General features: G+C 47.7%; 1 protein-coding gene and 2 non-coding genes across 3 annotated transcripts; all 3 read left to right on the top strand.

Moving 5' to 3' along the window:
• Nucleotides 1-11,825: 11,825 nt before the first annotated feature.
• Nucleotides 11,826-16,111, top strand: TPT1 (tumor protein, translationally-controlled 1). The gene is made up of 6 exons (XM_086481959.1): nucleotides 11,826-11,920; nucleotides 12,271-12,344; nucleotides 12,824-13,014; nucleotides 13,755-13,860; nucleotides 14,357-14,473; nucleotides 15,868-16,111. The coding sequence occupies exons 1-6, from the start codon at nucleotides 11,893-11,895 to the stop codon at nucleotides 15,868-15,870; spliced, it is 519 nt and encodes a 172-aa protein (XP_086338085.1). The 5' UTR covers nucleotides 11,826-11,892; the 3' UTR covers nucleotides 15,871-16,111.
• On the top strand, nucleotides 15,673-15,802 carry LOC147416201 (small nucleolar RNA SNORA31). The gene has a single exon (XR_015184243.1). It is a non-coding gene; the product is annotated as a small nucleolar RNA SNORA31 (small nucleolar RNA).
• Nucleotides 16,112-16,820: 709 nt separating the features above from the next.
• Nucleotides 16,821-16,952, top strand: LOC147416202 (small nucleolar RNA SNORA31). Its single transcript, XR_015184244.1, has one exon. It is a non-coding gene; the product is annotated as a small nucleolar RNA SNORA31 (small nucleolar RNA).
• Nucleotides 16,953-18,674: the final 1,722 nt, after the last annotated feature.

Below are 18,674 nucleotides of genomic sequence, written 5' to 3' on the forward strand. Positions count from 1 at the left end.
ATGGAAAATAAAACATTGTGTTGTAAATCACAGCTCTTGTCTTGCAAATGACAGGATTAAAAATTGTAACAACGACAGTCATCTTAATATTACTGCTGTATCACACATCAGATGAAACCTGAACACATATATTCAACAGTCTTTACCTCTCAGATTTCTACTGGACATTTGCATTAAAAGACTGAAGTTAACTGATCACTAGTACATTCTCCATGAGTTACATACGTACACAAATCCTGTGCAGTATATGCAGTCTGTGGCTTTCATATTTTCATATTAAAAAAAATATTTATTAGCTAAGAGTAGTTAACATTGCATGCATGTTAATATCACTTTTAATTATTTGAGATAGATGTATGGATGATAACAGGAAATATTGGGGGGGACAGCACAAGTCTGTCTTTCTCCCCTTTGTGCCTCCTGGTAAATCTGTAGCTATTCCTAGTTACAGTTCTTGAGCTAGTAGATCCTTCATATTAATGGTATAAAAGGGCAAATAAAGGGCTTCAAAAATCTGAATATGGCTGGAATTACACTGATAGTGAAAAGAAGCTGCTGCTGTTCACATCTCTGCTACTGGGCTGGAGCAAAGGGGTGCAATTCTTATGTGCTTTGTACTACTCAGCCTTCTTCCTCGAGGCTTTAAAAGGGTCTCATCCCATGTACTGCAATTCTGAGCTGTTAGTAATAAGTCTTCAAGGTACTTCTGTGTGGTCAGAGTTACTGCCCATGGGTACGTGTTGTGAATAAAGGGACTGAAACCAAAAGATGGAAGCCCAAATTGAGTGCCAAGAGCAAGACCTGAGCATCACAGGAAGCTCCTACCTCCTCCGAGGATCGGAAGAAAATTACTTTGATCCCTAAATACAGATTTACAAGCTTAGCCCTGAACACCTAGAAAGCGGCACTGCTCCAGCAGGGCTGGGACATTGGACTTTCTAGCTGTCAGTCCAAAACCCAGCCCTTTTACATACTTCTCTTTCAGGGTTAACATTTTTGTAATGTGGGGATGCAAGGCCAAATGCCGCACTGTGAAAACAAACCCTCTATCTCTCTGAAGACCAACCTCCTGCATCAGCACCACTGGAATACTTTATCATGGCAAGATCTCGGGTTCTAACTATCCTTCTTGACTGTCCATGATCTCCATAGTTTCATTTCCCTACCTATGGAAATATGTAGTAATTTGTCACAACTGCATTAAATCAAAAGAGAAGCTATGAATGAATAAACATATTTGGTCGATATATCTACTAACTGCCACGGCTGTTTTCAGGAGTGGAGAATATCATCAGAAATCAAGGAAAGTATGAAGAAAAATTTTTGTGGCCCTTAATTTTCAGTGGGCCACAACAATCAGAAGATCCAGCCTTTGTGTTTCCACTTTTCATGTGAAATCCTCAAAAAAAAAAAAAAAAAAAAAAGAATTGCAAGTAAAAATCACTTCCCCGAGCCTCTGTCCGCTTAGGTGAAACTCCAAGTAGTACAGACACCTATAAGCGGTCAGGTTGTTCCTCTGGCAAAGCTGACCCTCAGGGAAGTCAGGGCTGCATGCAGAAACTGAAACGGTGCCTTTTGTGTTTGGCAGCAGCAGAACTGTTCGACAAAATAATGGAGAATTTGCTTGTTTTCTGTATGTATTTCCTATATGAAGCATGGGAGTGCAGGCCTTGGATAAAGCCAAGTCTTTAAATAGCACTGGCCGCCAGCAGAAATCCAAAGGAGTGGATCATAAACTCAGATTAATAGAAAGAAAGAAAAACTGACCCCATTTCCATGGTGTTACTCCTAAGTGCCTGGCTGGGGCTTCCCCGCTTTGCCTTGCTGCAGAGGAGTTCGAAAGCAGAGGCCCATTTCTACCCTGCCATTTAGGGGCCGACCATGGCTCTGGGCAGCAGCACACCGTACCTTGCACGCTCTCACTGTGTGTCTGCAACACCCACTGTAACCAAAACCAACTCCTCAGCTTCTCTCTCGGATGTTCTGCACAAAACCGTTTGTGAACGGTGAGGAAATGCACCAAAAAGACAAGCAGAATTATTTGCATACATTTGATGTTCGGCACAGTGCATCTGTTGCATGGTTTCCGTATTCATGCTGTTCTCAGTGGAGAATTATTTGCTTTGTGCTATAAGAGCATACGCCCCCGAGGCTCCTTCTTTTCTCCACGCTCACTTGTTCCTGTATATATTAATTATTTCAGTAGGATTCCTTCTTGGTTTCCTATCCCCGTAGAGTAATAATGATTTGTTCTATCAACCCTCACAGTAGGTGGATAAACACTACTAGCCTCATTTCATGCATGGAGAATCCGAGACAGGAGGGTTATGCACTGACTGCCGTCACAGAGAAGAGCGGCTGTAAACACCGGCTTTGGCACACACGAATTTCTTTGTTGTCTCCCAGGTGCATACTGTGCTCCTGCCCACGCCGTTGAGCTTTTCAAAACTGAAGGACGACATAACATTTTAGGAAAAAAATAACAGAACCAAACCATCAGGTACTGTGCATCGTGGCCACAGTGGTTTTCATTTACAACAGAAAAACATGTATGCTCAATTTTGGATGTGCATATTTGTCTTTTCTATCTCCCGATGCACTTTGCTTGCTTGCACACTTGTAAATGTCTGTGGGTTGAGGTGTGCACATATGTCAGGATGTCCTAGATGGGAAATTTGCTGTCATCCACAGATAGAGGAATACAGGTGTAGACCCTGTCGCAGAACAACTCAGAAATAAGACAGCGGAGGGAGCCTGTGGCTGCCCAAAAGACTGCAGAGGGTGGCCGTGATTTCTTGGCACGGCTGAAACAAAGCAGCCTGACCTCCCAGCACCTCTGTAATCCTTTGCTTAGCCAGGGATATCCAACACCTCCTTGGCTGGACATTTGGGCACAGTCATTAAACAGTAAGGAAGCTGACGGCAGCTAAACCCCCTGACACGTGTGAGGGTTTTACTTCGTCTTTCAAATGTCAAAACCGGGTCAGAACTATGAGACAGCAAAACTAGACCAGGAAAAATCCTCAGGGCGGCAGCTAGCGCAGTTAGCATAGCTGGGAGCCGGTGAGGTGGAGCAGGCAGCAGTCCTCCCTCACTTCAGCATGGCCCCACAGCTTGCCAGGGGTTATTTCAGGCCAGAGAAACAGCCAGAGATGGTTCCCTACAGCCTCCTCGTGACCTTCTTGCTCCCTCTTCCTTCCTAGAAATGTCCCTCCCTGAGGCTGCACATTGATTGATAAGTTAATAAAGGGGATTCAAGGATTCAGGAAATCTCTTCCAAATCCTTTATCCCAGAAAACCTACAAGCCTATGCAGAGGAAGGTAACATTTCAGTGTTAAATTTCCTGACCCCCAGCAGTCCTTGGCTGAAGGGCTTCTTCCTGAGCCAGAAGCACTTAACAGCCCTTCCTGCATTTTTTCCATGACTCTTCCTAATTGCTTTTGCAATAGTCTAAACTTTTGGCATCCACACCATCCTTGAGCAATAAGTTTCACAATATAACTATACACAGCAGGAGCCTTCTTTTGTCTCTTCTGAACCTGTCACCCTCATCATTTTCTTGATGTTCCCACAGTTCCTGCATGCTGAAAGGCAGTGAATAATTGACCTTTTTTAACTTTCCCAGTGCTGCTGATAATTTCAAAGACGGCCATCATACCCACTACCCCAGATATCTCTTTTTAAAGCTGGTGTGTCCTATTCCAGTTTATTATTTTGCTCCTCGCCTCTCTTCTTGGTACTGTTACTACTTTCATCATGCCTTTTTGACACTGGGAGGTCAGCACTGCACATGGCATTTGACATTTGGGCATACAGCAGTTATATAAAAAATGTGTATCTGTATATATATATATATATAGTTAGACTCTGTGTGTGTGTGTACAGACATATATATGGCAGGGAAGTTTCTGATTTTATTCTCTATTTCTTTCTTAAAATTTTATTAACAGTTTAGCCTTCTGATCAGCACGGAGAACTGCTCTTATGTTTTCACAGAAGTAGCTATTATCACTGCAGGCAACCCTGCCCTGAATTGTATTCAACTAATACATTTAGCCAATGCTAAACTGCTTTTTGTACGTAAAGCTTCTTGGCCGAAATACATGAGCTGGGCTGGTTCCTCCATTTCTCCTCTCTACCTACAGTATCGCGGCCCTGCAGATGATCTTCCATGTGCCCACTGGCCCAGTGAAGGAACCAAACAGTGAGGAACATGCTGGTTCATCCTGTGTGAAAGTACTGATAAATAATACAGAATTTTTTTTAATAAATATGGAAACTGTGCAGCCAAATGTCCATGTAGAATGAAGCAGACTGAGCTCCATTAGGATCTGAGTATCAGAGACCCCTAAATCCACTTTACTACAGATTATGATTCATCCTATATTTGCAACACTCACAGGGGAATGGGAGGACCCAGCCCCCAGCCCCTTTTTCAGTAGATGTTTGTTCTGCAGAGGAGGATGGAAATCCCCATCATCAGGATATCTGGAAAACAAGGTAGACAAACATCTCTCCGGAGTGCTGTATGTCTAACTAATCCCCCTGATGCAAGAAGACTGGCTGATGGACATCTCAAGGTCCTTTCCTACCCTAATCTTAAAGTGCCTAAGATTATCAGCCATCTCACATATAAACAGATCAGCCCTTATTTTCTCAGAGCACATTTGTGGGGGACAATTTGCAAAGAGCTGCTCCTACCATCCCTCTGTTAAAATTCCCCATTTCATACTGGCCTCTACAGTACTGCCGTATGTTTCTAAAACAGTATAAAACAGAGCAATTCAAAATCACTCAGAAGCTGGGTGATAGCTCCTAACCCTCTGATACATCCTCTGTCGCTCAGGTCCCCTTTTTGATTTTCACAGAAGTGGGGGAAATACAATAGACACAAAATTCTTGTCAGAAAATAATAACAAATCTGTCTTGGGATCTTTGGAAATAATAGCAGGTTTGTATTTGCAGCTGACAAGTGTTATGAACTCAAGATACTGGGTTGCCATTTAGGAAGCTGTTTTCCAAAATGCAGTCTTTTAGTCTTGTTGCCTGCTTTCGGCTATGGTATTTTAAAGTGATGCTTTGTACAACTGGAAGAATGAAAAGTTGATCTACCCATTTCCTTATAATGCCACCTCTATTCCTGCCATTCTCCAGGAGCATGTCCAGTAAGGTCTGCTTTATACACGTAACTGAGTGTCTTCCTTATCTATTACCCGCTGGCAAATCCAGTACCAGAATTTTAGGAATAATGCCACTAACATCCCGCGTGCTCTGATGATTATTTCTCTATTGACAAGACCAAGAGCTCGCATTGCATAACAATGACTAAAAAAGCACGCGGCGATAGATTAAAATGGCAGAACTCAATTTCAGGCTTCAAAACATTTGTGAAGAAAATGCCATTTTGAGAAATTGCATCTGAGTGAGCTTAGCACGGCAGGATTAGCCCCTCTAGTGGTTAAAAACTCAATAGACCCAAGCTCATCCCATGGGGGTGTTAATTATCAGGAGAGAATGGTATTTGTCTGCAGCATCCAACTGGCCAGGAGCCCAGAGAGGCTTTATCAGTTACAAGCCCAAGATCAATTTTTTTCTTGCGCTGGTCCTGGTGTATTCCGGGTGATATGGGAATGACCAACATCAGTGGAAAAAGCTCTGGCCGCCTGCCAAGGTGGCTGGAGCCCTGCTTGCCATCCGCCGGCTCCTGTCCCGCCATCTAGTGGGCTGTCTCTGTATGTCACAGCCACCCAAATCTAGAAAATCTTACGTCTGGAGGGCAAACACAGAGATCTAGTGGGGGGAAAAGTCTTTGAGTCCTTTCTACGGGGACTGCTAAGTTAACTGAGGATCCAATTCAGCTCGCCATCTTCAGGGATAAAAATCAGGCGGAGAAGTTAGTTGGTCTTTGGAAACAGCTGTTCAATTTTAAAGGGGTGTCTGTAGATAGACGTTGTAACCTTGGCTGAAGTTGCAGTAAAACCAGCTGCGATGTGAGACGGAGCTATGAGTGGCCTTGCTGGGACCCTCTCCCCCCACGGCTCAGTGTTTGTGCTCAGGCCCTTCCCTCGCTACCCGCCCGTGTTACCTGCTGCAGCCATGCTGGGCCTGGCCCCGTATCTCGCTCATCCCAGCCCTGGCTTGGCTTCGGACCTCGGTCCCGCTCTGCTGGCCTTGCTGGGGCACCACCGTGGGACTGAGTCCTTGCTGGGGAGGACACTGCCCCTGCCTGCCTCGCCACCACTCGCACTCCCAGCCCCCCTTCCCTCATGTAGCAAGCCCTGCTGCTCCATGAGAAGTCAGATTCAGCTCACTTAACAAAAGGATCTAGTGCTGAGACATCTCTGCTGTGGAGGTTAAATATGACAAATTCCACCCTCATTCTTTGCAAAGCAATTGAACCGGGCAGGCATGCACTGATTTGGTTTTTGGGGTTTTTTGGTGGGTTTTTTTGGTGGATGAATCTATAAATCTTTCACTCTGCTCTAAGAACAGATCTCTCTGCAGAGAGATCCAGGCTTCCTGCCTGCAGATTAAGCAGACTCCCAGCAAACACAAGTAGTTAAATCCCTGGTCAACTTTCCCTTCGGTCTGGCATGCAGCCCCTTCTGCAGCATATCTCTAACCTGAGTCAAAGGACTGTACCACATTGTGTTTAAACAGGACTAAAGTAAGGACTTGTACCAGGATTAAAGCTCTGGGCACTGCAGAACCTGAACGCTTCTCCCTCTGCGCCCATGTGATTTCCATGCAGACCTATCTTGCCATGCAGGACAACAAGCACATTCCTCTCTGACAATGTCCCTTTTCCAAACCCTTTTGTCCATTCTAAATAGGGATAGGAGAGCTTTATTTTTATCACAATTGTGTAACCAGTCTAAACAGGTGTAAATGACAGCACATAGTTCATCTAAGAATCACTGGGTGACACCGAATAGGGCTAGAAAGGACCTAGAGGCAGTCTGTCCCTCTGTTGCGGGGCAGGATCAGCTATTATCTGTGTCATTTATGGTGGATCCAACATGATTTCTGATCTCCCCTGAGCAGGTTTCTAGCCTATTCTCAAAAACCTGCAGGGACAGAGAACTAGGTAGACAGCCTACTCCTTGCTTCTTTATTGACAGTACTGGAAAACATTTCCAATGCCTCATCTAAAACTCCCTCACAGAAAAAAAAAACCAAACAACTCATATTCCTTCTCCTCATTCCTGCTGCTCTTCCGAACCCTTGCCGATTAGTCCATACCTTTTTCAAAACACATTGCTAAAGCTGGAGTCACTGCTCCAGGAGGTATTAGAAGCACTGAATAGAGCTCAGTCGCTCACATCTTTAAGACAGCAGAAGTTTCTTACACATAACATCACCACTTATATATTCCAATATGGCTTAAGACAGATGATATTAGAAAAAATCTCGTCACCAAAAGGGTTATCAAGCACTGGAACAGGCTGCCCAGGGAAGCGGTGGAGTCACCATCCCTGGAGATACCTAAAAGACGTGTAGATGTAGCACTTAGGGACATGGTTTAGTGGTGGAATTGGCAGTGTTTGGTTTATGGTTGGACTCGATAATCTTAAAGGTCTTTTCCAACCTAAACCATTCTATGATTCTGTGATTCTGGTTCAGCTTTGGATCCACCAGTACCCCAGATCTTTTCTGCAGAACTGCTGCCCTGTTCTCTGTCCTGTGTCTGTAGCTGATCATTTCTGCTCTGCACTCACAAGCACGACGTCAGAGCAGCCATAGGGAGTGCAGCATCAGCTCAGTGTCCCCTGGCGTTTGCCAGCAGTAGAAGCCTAGGGAACAGCAGAGGGCCAGGGCCAGGGCCAGGATAAGGCAGCGCTTCCCCCCCACACCCTCTCAGCTTCTAGCAGCGTGTGGCTCAGAGCTTGTCTGAACCTCGTGTTGCATCTTTGTGTTTAAAAGCCTTCGATAGATTTTCCTTTAGCAAATTTGCTTCTCTGCTCATTGAGCTACTGGCCTTGTCCAAGTGCTTTCTAACGATTCAGGCCATTTGTCCAATGCGTCAAGATCACTGTAATTCTAATCTCAACCTCCAACATACTTGTGGTCCTTCCCAAACTAATGATGTCTGCAACTGTGATGAAGGCACCCTGTATTCCAGCGTTCAGCACATTGGTGAAACACTGAAAGGTAGCAGAACCATTCATGGCCTTTCTACCACAGTTCTTTTAGTCACATGCATGCTTATAAGGTTACTAAGTCTAAAATGTGGCTGCACCTTTGGGCAGCACCTTACTTTGAAGTTTTTGTCTTGGAAATTCCGTGGTTTTGTGTTTCGTTGGGTTTTTTTGTTTGTTTGGTTGTTTTTTTTTCCGAAAACGCACTAGTTGCCGCGTAGCCCGACACCCTCACACATCCCCACTGGCAGGGTTTTAGGTAAGCTGAACTGGTGCATGTAATGTCACAGATAAAAAGGCTTTTTGTTGCTGCGCAGTGACCTCTCTGTCTGTTTGCAGAAGTGCAGCCGGCCATCGAGCGGAACAGAGCGGTGGGTGTACAGCCCAGGAAGGTGCAGAGGATTCTCAGGGACTCAGCTGCGACAGGAAGAATTGTAAATACTGTAAGTGTCAGGGTAACGACACTTAACCTTTCTTCTGAGTGCAGGAGGAGTTGTTGCTGAACTGAAGACCTTTCCTGTGTTCTAAAAAGCGATGCTTTTCTCTGGGATATCTTCATCTATCTAATCCAATCTAACGTACTCGATTATTTGCTAATAGATGAAGATGTGATAAACTACGCTGATGATCAAAGCTCAACTCTTTCAAGTACCAATCTTGGAATCTGGGATTCTGGGATAACACACTGCCAACATAGATCTAAGTTACAAATTTTGGCTCAAGATCCAAAAGGCTCCAAGGATTGCCAGGGCCTGAAAGGCTGGCTATGTTGCATAACCTAAACACACCTGAAGGACTCAAACTGGTGGCCTGGCTTTCCGAGATCAATGCCCAATTAACAAGAAGGTTTAGCACCTAGAGATCAAATTGCCCTGAAACCCCCTGGGGAAAGAACTTGCAACAATAGCAGTTAGAGCTGCAGTTTCCATCTGGGTGGGTGGAATGAGGGGCTACAAAGTGGCAGCTCCTGTTTCAGTCCTAAATTCCAGCCAGATTGGTGAAGACACAAACTGATCACCATGCATCCTCTCTCCTAATGCCAGAGCCTTTAAGCCAGGAGATGTGCTGGGCAAGGGGGCACTGGGCCCAGACTGCCCTGCCCAGCCTCTCTGCATGCCACGTCGCACTCAGTCGTTTAGTCTTCAATTTTCCAGTTTCTCTCTACCAGGATATGTATCTATTTTTAGTACCCTCTCCCCCACACCCAACAAATGATGTAAAACATCACCACTACTATGTGACTTTCACAGCCTTTTACAAAGGTTAGAAGAACACATTGGTGCCATCCCTCACATCATAGCCCAGGCTCACCTCTCTTCGTCCAGCCCCGCCTCTCATTTATTTCCACTGACTGCACCTCGCAGGAGACTTAGCCTCAGGCAGGATCTCCTCCCTTTTCACACAGCTCAATGGGAGTTGCCACGATGGGCTGAAAATGTCCTGTTTACTCAGAGAAAGAGTGGCAAAGTATCAGCTATCATCTGCCATTTTAATCCAAGACACAATTAGTTGAGCACAGTCATATCCAAATTTGATGGAAGTGAGTAACTCTGCAGTAATTCATGACTAGCTGTGTCGTCCATGAGAAAGGCTTCTTGTAAGGCCCGGCAGACACCTGCCTAGAAAATCCTTCGCCAATGATATTAAAAGCCTCATCTATGACAACACAGGCCTTCCACCAGTCCTTGGGGATTTGCACGTCTCCAAAGATGGGGTGCACTGTCAGGAAAACCACATCATTTTCGATGTCCATCGGCACCTAAAAAGACCCTGCTGTGGAGGGTCCACCTTCTTAACCCACCGCTGCGGCAGGTATTAATCCTGGCAGGATGGTAGAGGTGCTTGAAGGGGCTGCCTGCACAGAAAGCAGGTGAGGAACACTGAGGTTTTCTTCAAATGATGCTGGTTTTGGGGGGGTGGGGTGGGTAATAAAAAACCCCAGCATTTTCTAATCTAGTTCATCACAAAGTATCAGCACTTGACATAATTATCTGTTTATACTGCATCACAGGGTATTTTCGTCACTGGTAGCTCGGTGAAGTGCTTCTTGCAAAGCCTACGCCAATTAAAATATCACTAACTTAGTCCTGGGTTTTATTCAGGGTTGTCTGAGTTTAAATCAGTTTTAAAAGCAACTGAAGTTAAAAGGATGCAAAACCTTGTCATGTTAAGTCTAGTCTCGTTTAAAGCTTTTTCAGCCTGATACCGATTTAGCTTAACTCCACATCAAATCAGTGTTCGTGCAGGAGCCTTGACCTATTTAGCCAACACATTTTTAAGTATTATCTCCCATCTCACAGCTGCAACTCTGAAAACAGACCTACAGGCAAAGCATCCTGAAGGTCCATCTACCTCGGCAGTTGTGCCAAAGGGTTTCTACCCTGAGCCCGGTAAATTGAGTCAACCACTGAATTTGCAAGAGTGTTTCAATACTACTACAGAAATACTCTTTTTTCTAGAACAATCTCTTCAAAATAAAACCAAATTGAAGCACACCTACTAACTGGATGTTTTTAGCTGCGTATTACACTGTGGAGAAGGAGCCAAATGTTCCCCTGTCACTCAACCCACTGCTGAAGATGTAAGTTGCTCTTTTTCTATTGTGGTTTGTAAAAAGAGAGGCTACCATTTATCAGGCCGGCTGCCACTGAGAAAAAAAACAGATAAGCTTTTGGGCAGAAGCCCCTTCTTCAGGTCTGAAATAGCAGCAGTAGTCTTGAAGGTGAAAACCAGTAGAGAACAACTTATAAATTTAATTAGGTTACATAAGCAGCTAGACCATCTGAAAAAAGAGGCACTGATATCTGGAGCACAGGAAGGGATAGCAGGGGAGGAGGAGATAAAACGCGAGTTCTCTGGCACACACAAAGAAAGCAATGAGTAATTTACTGCCTGAGGAGGGTGAGGGACAGGGAATTGTATCCTGTGGCCTGATGTCTCTGTCAAGTCCAGGATCATTAGCAGCACTAAGCATTTGAGGTTCCATGATGCCTTTTGAAGGCAGTTTATCAATGTGCCCCTAAGAATCAGGGTTCAAGGGAGGTCTGCATTTACTTCCACTGTGACAGCCTGCTGCAGAAGAGTATGTGTAGGAGGGAAATTAGAGGCCTAGGCATTACTGTCCTTCTGCCTTTCATCTCGACCCTGACCGCTGGGCTTAATCTCACTTATCGGTGGAAAAATATGGAAAATACACCTGCCCCAACCAGCCCTTTCGCAAGTGCGGAAGTAGTGTCTCTAGACAGACCCACCTCAACTTATCTGAGGGAGTACTAACAGGAGGAGTCTAACAGCTTATTAATTATTTGCCTATTTAGAAACATCATGTATTTGGAGAAGGCACTGGCCCGGGCCAGTAGAAAAAAAAAAAACAACAAATCATCAGGAGGAAGACGGAAGGCTACAGCCGCTGGGCACACCTGCCAGTCCAAGCACGGCCAGGCCCACCGCCGCCCTGGGCTGCCCTGCCCTTCCTCCGCAGCTTCCCCTGCCCGGCAGCCGCCCTGGGGCGGGGAGAGCAGCTACTGCTGCTCCTACTGCAGGAGGAGGAGGAGGAGAAGGAAGGAGGAAGGAGGAGGACGAAGGAAGGAGGGAGAGAGGGCGGGCGCGCGCCTGCGCGATGACGCGCCGGGACGTGCCCGCTATATGAGCTCGGGCAGGCGCTGACTCGGCCCTTTCCGCCTCGCTCCCGCCCGCTCTCGGGTCGCTGCGCAGAGACCCGCGCCGCCGCCCTCCACCGTCGCCGCCGCCGCCATGATCATCTACCGGGACTGCATCAGCCGTAAGGGCGGCGGCGCGGGGGAGGGGGCCGGCAGGGGCGGGCGGGGGGTTCGTTCCTCAGTCGGGGGAGGGGGGGGGAAGCGGCTGGCCGCGGCCTGGGCCGGGCCGCTGGGCCTGGCGGCGCCGCGCATGTGCAGTGCGGGCGGACGCGGAGGGCGCGGGGGGGGGGGGATGGATGGACGGGACACGGAGCGCCCGGGCCGAGGCGGCGGGGCCTGGGGAGGCGGAGCGGAGCGCGGCGGGGCCCGGTGAGGGGAAGGTGGCCGCGGGCAGGCCCGGCGCGGGGAGGTGGAGGGCGGAGGCTGACGCGGCGGCGGCCGCCTGTGTGTGTGTGTGTCTGTCCCCCCGCAGAGGACGAGATGTTCTCGGACATCTACAAGATCCGGGAGGTGGCGAACGGCCTGTGCCTGGAAGTGGAGGGGAAGGTGAGTGGCCCGCCCGCCCCGAGGGAGGGTGAGGGGGGAGGCTGGCTGGCAGGCAGGCAGGCAGGCCTCGCTGCGGTGACTCAGGGCCCGGCCGCCCTGCGGAGCTGGGCCTGCCGGGCCGGCGGTGGAGGCAGGGTTTGGGGAGAGGGGGCTGCCTTCCCTGCGAGGGGTCCGAGAGGGGGAGACCCACCAGGGCCTGGTGCGTGTGTGGCCAGGGCAGGGCCGGCTGCTGCTGCGAGTGGTGCGTGAGAGGGCCCGGGGCAGCCGAGCTGGAGTGCAGCGCCGGTGTGTAAGGAAGCTTTGGTCAGGCACCGGGAGAGGAGCCTGGCTTAAGAAATCTGCGTTCGGGCTGCAGTCAGGTTCCTTGCACTTAACTGTGGCTCTGAAGTCATGCCCTGCTGTCAGGTCATAGATGTGTAAGAGCGGTAGCATTAAGATTTTTGCAGAGCCGTTAAGTTTTTTGATGTCTCTAAATCTAGATGGTCACCAGGACAGAGGGTCAAATTGATGACTCTCTAATTGGTGGCAATGCCTCTGCTGAAGGTCCTGAGGGAGATGGAACAGAAGCCACGGTCATAACTGGTGTTGATATAGTAATAAACCACCACCTTCAGGAAACCAGCTTTACAAAAGAATCCTACAAGAAGTACATCAAGGACTACATGAAAGCGTAAGTGTTGGTAGGCTTTTTCTTTAAATGGGATTGCAAAATGTTTAGGTCACTGAGATTTTAAAAACAGCATTGAACTTTGTTCCTGGTAGGTGTTAGTTCTGATACAGGTGCCAAACTGGCTGTGAATATCAATAATGTCTTAATACTTGGCAAAGCTGGAGCTCTGAAGAATTGATATTGGAATATCTAAGTTTATCTTGGCTGAGGTAGAGGACCCGATCACGTGCTTTGGATATTATTTGTAACCTTTCTGTTTTCTTTTGGATTCCTCTATGCCAAACATTCATGTGGAAGGGGGGTGAGGTGATGAAGAAAAGCTTCCTGAAGCTTTTCTAACTTGACAGTTTAAATGTCCAAAAGTAATGTGCGTGAATGGAACTTTTTTGCTAATTCAAGGTATAATTTCTATTGCTTGTGGCTCAGTGGGTTAGTAGTAAAGGTGAAAATGCTTTGTGATACTGATAGATCGTATTCTTGGTGCTTTGGAAATGGCTTGCTAATTTTTCTCTACCACTAGCCTAGAAGTCAAATGAGCTTGATATGAGTGGCAGGCACTGTTCTGCTAATTTGTTACCAAAATTAATTTTAAAATTTGGGAGCTTTGAGAGGGAGAGAGGGGGGGAAGGCAGCAAAATCGACCAGTTTGAGTCCTAATAGCGCTTTCTGCTATGATGTGATGCTGCACAGTGAACTTATTAAGCTGGAACGTGTTTTCAGAGCTTTTTCTTCCCTTCCAGAATCAAAGCCAGACTTGAGGAACACAAGCCAGAGAGAGTAAAGCCTTTCATGACAGGGGCTGCAGAACAAATCAAACACATCCTTGCTAACTTCAAAAACTACCAGGTAATAAAACTTGTATCTCCTTACATTACTATCACAGTGATACAAGCTGCGATTGGTTCATCTGCTGAACTAGGTCCTTGAGAGTTTTGAGGGCTCCTGTTGTGAGGACGTCTCACTTGCCCTGCTCTGAGAGTGTGAGGGGCTGTGAGACTCAGGGAGGAGAAATAGCAAAAGACTTCCAGGTGTTCGGGGTCTCACTTCGGCTTATAACGCTTGTAGTTAGCTGTGTGTGTAGTTGGCACCATTTAGGAACCGTGAAGTTAAAGACTTGAAAGATGGATCACTTTGGCCCCTGCTGTGTCTTACTCTGTTGTTCATAGCAGTGTGGTAAAGTTCCATGGGGCTAAAATGGACAAGCTGCAGAGAGCAAAATCCCTGCAGCTGGCCAGGGAGACTTTTAAACTGAACTTACAGATGTCACAGCTTTCTTGCATAAAAAAGGCAGTTTCTCCTGCTAATAGATCATTAAATGTCTGAGTACCACATTTCTCTGAAGTTCTTTGTAGGAGAGAACATGAATCCAGATGGTATGGTGGCGCTCCTGGATTTCCGTGAGGATGGCGTGACCCCATATATGATTTTCTTTAAGGACGGCTTGGAAATTGAGAAATGTGTAAGTACTGACCTGAACAGGGTGAATGTGCCTGATACATGATCAGCTCTTTCAGTGCATTGCTTGTTCTATCCTATCCCTGTTAAAGGTGAGCAGCAGCTGCTGGTTTAAAAACTTAAAAGTTCATGTGAGTACAGCCTAATGGCTGCTTGGTGTTACGCTAAGTGGCTGGACCTTCCCTTGTCTGCTCTTCAGTTATACTGAAAGGGGACGTAGTTTCCCTGCAATGATTCACAGTGACTTAATGGCTAAAATGCAGAAAGAACTGCTCTGGTGAGATGTGTGTGATGGGTAACGGCTTTAAACTGTTAGATTAAAGGCAACGTTCTCTGAAATGGAGCACTTTTGGAATCCTCTTGCGGGGGTTAATTCTAAAGTACCTTATATGGTCACGTTCCATCTTCCCCTTAATCTGGTGCCCTTATTTCATTATGCGCGAACTGTCTGCAGTGTATTTAATTTATCGCCCTAAATCTGGGAACGTGGCAGTTCTTGACAGAGTAGTTCACCTTATTCTGTCTGGAATCTCCAACTGCCTGAGCTCAGCCCCTGTGGTCTGCTTTATCTTCAGCTACTCCACGTTGGAACGAAACAGCATTTGGATCCCAACACTTTACATTTTTTGGCTTATTTGGAGAGCCATGGAATTCACTGCAGACAAGCAGTGTGGGATCACCAATTGCTTTGCCCAGTCATTGTGGACTTAGAAAGTCCGTTTATAGCCAGCTAAATTTGTCTGTAAAGCCTCTTACAGGCTGTCTGGTATGCAAGTCATGTAAAGATGAACCAACTTGTGGTGCGGAGCAGAGCCCGACTAAAGGGGCCAAAACAGACCCACCACCTCCCCTGCCTTGGCTGAAGGGCGGTGTCTGTCCTGGCCCTTAGAGCAGTCGGTCACCTGGAGGGTACCTGGAAGCTCGTGTGCGTCTCCCCTGCTTGGGCAGACGGTTTCAGTAACTTCAAGATGCAGTAGGAGGGGCAGGGTGTTCCAGTGGGCAAAAAAAACGTTCCAGCTTCTTGGTACAGCTCTTGTAAGAGACAGCGTGTAAGTGTAAGCCTTAGGACTTGTTTTGAGATGGGCTCTTACTTGAGAGGAAATCTGAAACTTGGGGCGTCAACCAAAAAGGGGTGGGAGCGAGCACCCAGTCTGGCTTGTGCGGCAGCTGGTGCCGGTTGCTGCGTGCGGCTGTAAAAACGATCAGCATCCTCTGATAGACCATGAGCACTTTCCCTGTTGCTCTCTGGTTTGCACTAAGATGCAAAAATAACTTCCTTGCGCTTTCTGCCTGCCTGACTGTGGCAGCTCAGATTGAATGGGGGAATACACGAATGAGTTGCGGGAACTCGCCCTGACTGTCGTGACCTTGAGCTAACACTTGCTGCTCTTGTTTCAGTAACGAATCAAACGGTATGGTTTTGGATCACCTGTCTTCATAGCTGGCTGCTGTTTCTTCTTCATCGGCACAACACCAGGAATCGGCAATGTCTAACAACTGGACTGATGTCATCTTGAGCTTTATTCACTTATTTTGACCCTGATTTGGAGTGGAGGCATTGTTTTAAAAAAAAGAAAAAAAAAAACACACCACCAAACATCTTGTCATGTAGGTTGTCTAAAATAAAACTCATTTAAACCCATCCTAGGTGATACCTTTTGGTCTAGTGTGTTTCTTAGGGTGACTTACAGGAGAGGTTGCAGCAATGTGTTTGTCCACGGGTTTGGTAGTGTCAGTGGTGTGGCCTGGTCCTATCGCACTGCAGCTTGACTGTCTCCGATGGGCTTCATCCAGTTTCTGCCTGTGGCATTGGAGTGCGATGAGGCAAAGCCCAAGAGAAGTCATCATAATGGAGGGGACAACCTTTCATCTGTCATGATTGCACAGAGACTTTTCTCTGAAGGAGATACCAAAATTAACTTAAAAAAAAAAAAACCAACTGAAAACCCAAACCCAGAGTGGAGTATGTGCTACTCAAGCTGAGTGCTGGCTGAGCTTCTTTGTCAGACAAGGATCTCTGAGTCTGTCCTCAGTTGTAGCGTGACTTCAGGATCAGATGGGATGGATGGAGCACTCTCTCTGAGCCTCAGTACTGGGAACACTGGGGAGAGGGTGGAATCGCTAGGTTTTCCGACACTGCCTGGCTGTGGTGCCAGCTCCATTGTCTTTGACAGCTGTTCAGGAGCAGATTAACTGGGACTTGGTCCAGTTGCAGGGTTTTGGGGTTTCCTCTACTTGGGGAGGGCCATGTTGGGAGGGCTGAGCCCTGTCCTAGGCTTACCGCAAAGCAGGAGCGTGGCTGGGCTTGAGTTTGACCTGGGCATTTGTAACTTGCTGTTCCCAGTTAGGAAATGCATCTGGCAGACCTGGGGCAACTGGCCATTGCTCCTCTGGTTCTTGCCGAGATGCAACAGCAACGGGTCCCTTGCGCTTTCTGCCTGTCTGACCTCGTGGCAGTCCGGATTGAATAAAGGAAGACAAAACACCTCCGCAGAGCCCTGGCTGGGCCGAGGGGCTTTATGTTGCTGCTGACGAGGGACGCTGCCTGGGACTGCAAATCATGAACTCTTAATTCCTGTGGTGGTGACGGCAGAGGTTGGGAGGTTACGGTGTCTGAAAGGGAAGGGCACGACCCACTCGCCTGCTGTTCTCTGTGGGGCCGCAGGCCTCCAGGGCTTTGCTGTCTCCTGTTGGCTCTTGGCCCCTGCTGGCGGAGGGCTGAGGTGGAGGTAGGTTTCTGCGGGGGTGAGATAGATGCGGCAGCAGGCTGGGAGGAGTGCGATACTGGCTGGGGAGGCGGGGCTGGAGCGTGCCCTAGTTATCTTGGGGGTTCCTGTCTGGTTTGAACGCACCCTACTTTAGTTCTGTGGGAACTTCATTTACGTTTGGTTTTTTTTTTTTTTTTTTGGTTTTTTTTTTTTTAGCTTTTCCAAGAAGGGCTTTTGGGCCAGCTGTGCTTCTGTCTGAGGTACAACTTCGGTGCAATCTGAGCATTGTAAGTGGATCTGCTCTGCCTTCACCCCGTGGGGCTGAAAGGGAGGGAGGCAGGTTCAAAGCCTCAATACAGTCACAGCTCTTGCTTTCCTTGCACAGGATTTGTTTAATGGGGCCAGGTGAGGTTGTTACCTTACCCTTCCTGTTGCATCTTTGTTAAAATCTAGGAGCCTTAAAGGAAGGGGACAGTAAGCACTTGCTTGGTTTGAGACTTTTGCTCCTCAGTGGAGTAAGGTTAGTGTGGGCAGGGCAGTGCTTGTGCGGCCATGCAGCCCCTGATCTGGCTGTGCAGCCCCCAATACCCCTGGCTCACGCTTCCAGTGAGCCAAAGTGTTTAAAACTGAGCAGGGCTGGTGTGTGTGTGTAAAAGCAGCTCTTCCCCCTGCCTGGCTGCTCGGCTAGCTACGCTGAGGCTGGGAACCCTGGGCCCAGGCCTGGAGCTAACTGCAGCGTGGCAGTACACGTACAAATGATGAGGTGCTGCTTTGAAAAGCAAGTGCTTAAAGGCATGATGAGCGCAGCCTCGCTGTTGGGTTGAATGGCTTACAGCAAATGGTGTGCCAGCCTGTCTGTAGTCCGGGCTGATTGGCATGTGTGTGCAAACATGACACACCAGGGTGGCGAAACTCTGGCACAGGCTGCCCAGAGAGGTGGTAGAAGCCCCATCCCTGGAAACATTCAAGGTCAGGTTGGACGGGGCTCTGAGCAACCTGATCCAGCTAAAGATGTCCCTGCTCACTGCAGGGGGGTTGGACTAGATGACCTCTAAAGGTCCCTTCCAACCCAAACTAGTCTGTATTTCTGTGGTTCTGTGCCTAGGTTACATGCTTCTATGGATCTTGTATGCTTTTCTGCATGGCCGAGCCTCTGATGGGAAGTCTCCCTTCAGTCTTTTGTAGGAAAGCGTCAGTTCATAAGCTCTTGAGATGCAGGATTTTGTTCTGTTCATCTCTCCAGTGGGCTTCAAGAGAAGTGGTTTTGCTGCTGGCTGCACCACGCTTCCCAAAAATGCATTGCTGCCTTCAGTTTCTCAGGGAAAAGGGCAAGTCTTGCTGCTTTGCCAGGCACCGGGGAGGAGATGTTAAACCAGACTTGGTGGCAGGGAAGGACCATGGTGGTGACAAGCAGGGGTCTTGGCTGGGCTGCTGTGGTAGCTGCCTGCAGTGGAGGCAGGGTGAGGGAAAGTGGGGATCTAGCGCCTTGCGTTGGGA

Source organism: Leptosomus discolor, chromosome 1 (assembly GCF_034619465.1).
Source record: "Leptosomus discolor isolate bLepDis1 chromosome 1, bLepDis1.hap2, whole genome shotgun sequence".
NCBI classification, from domain to species: domain Eukaryota; kingdom Metazoa; phylum Chordata; class Aves; order Leptosomiformes; family Leptosomidae; genus Leptosomus; species Leptosomus discolor.

Bases quoted from the DNA above. Each gene is read 5' to 3' on its own strand.
- TPT1 (XM_086481959.1), top strand. From the start codon at position 11,893: ATGATCATCTACCGGGACTGCATCAGCC. The intron at 11,921-12,270 runs GTAAGGGCGGCG...GTCCCCCCGCAG, and splicing joins CTACCGGGACTGCATCAGCC to AGGACGAGATGTTCTCGGAC. The intron at 13,015-13,754 runs GTAAGTGTTGGT...CTTCCCTTCCAG, and splicing joins ATCAAGGACTACATGAAAGC to AATCAAAGCCAGACTTGAGG.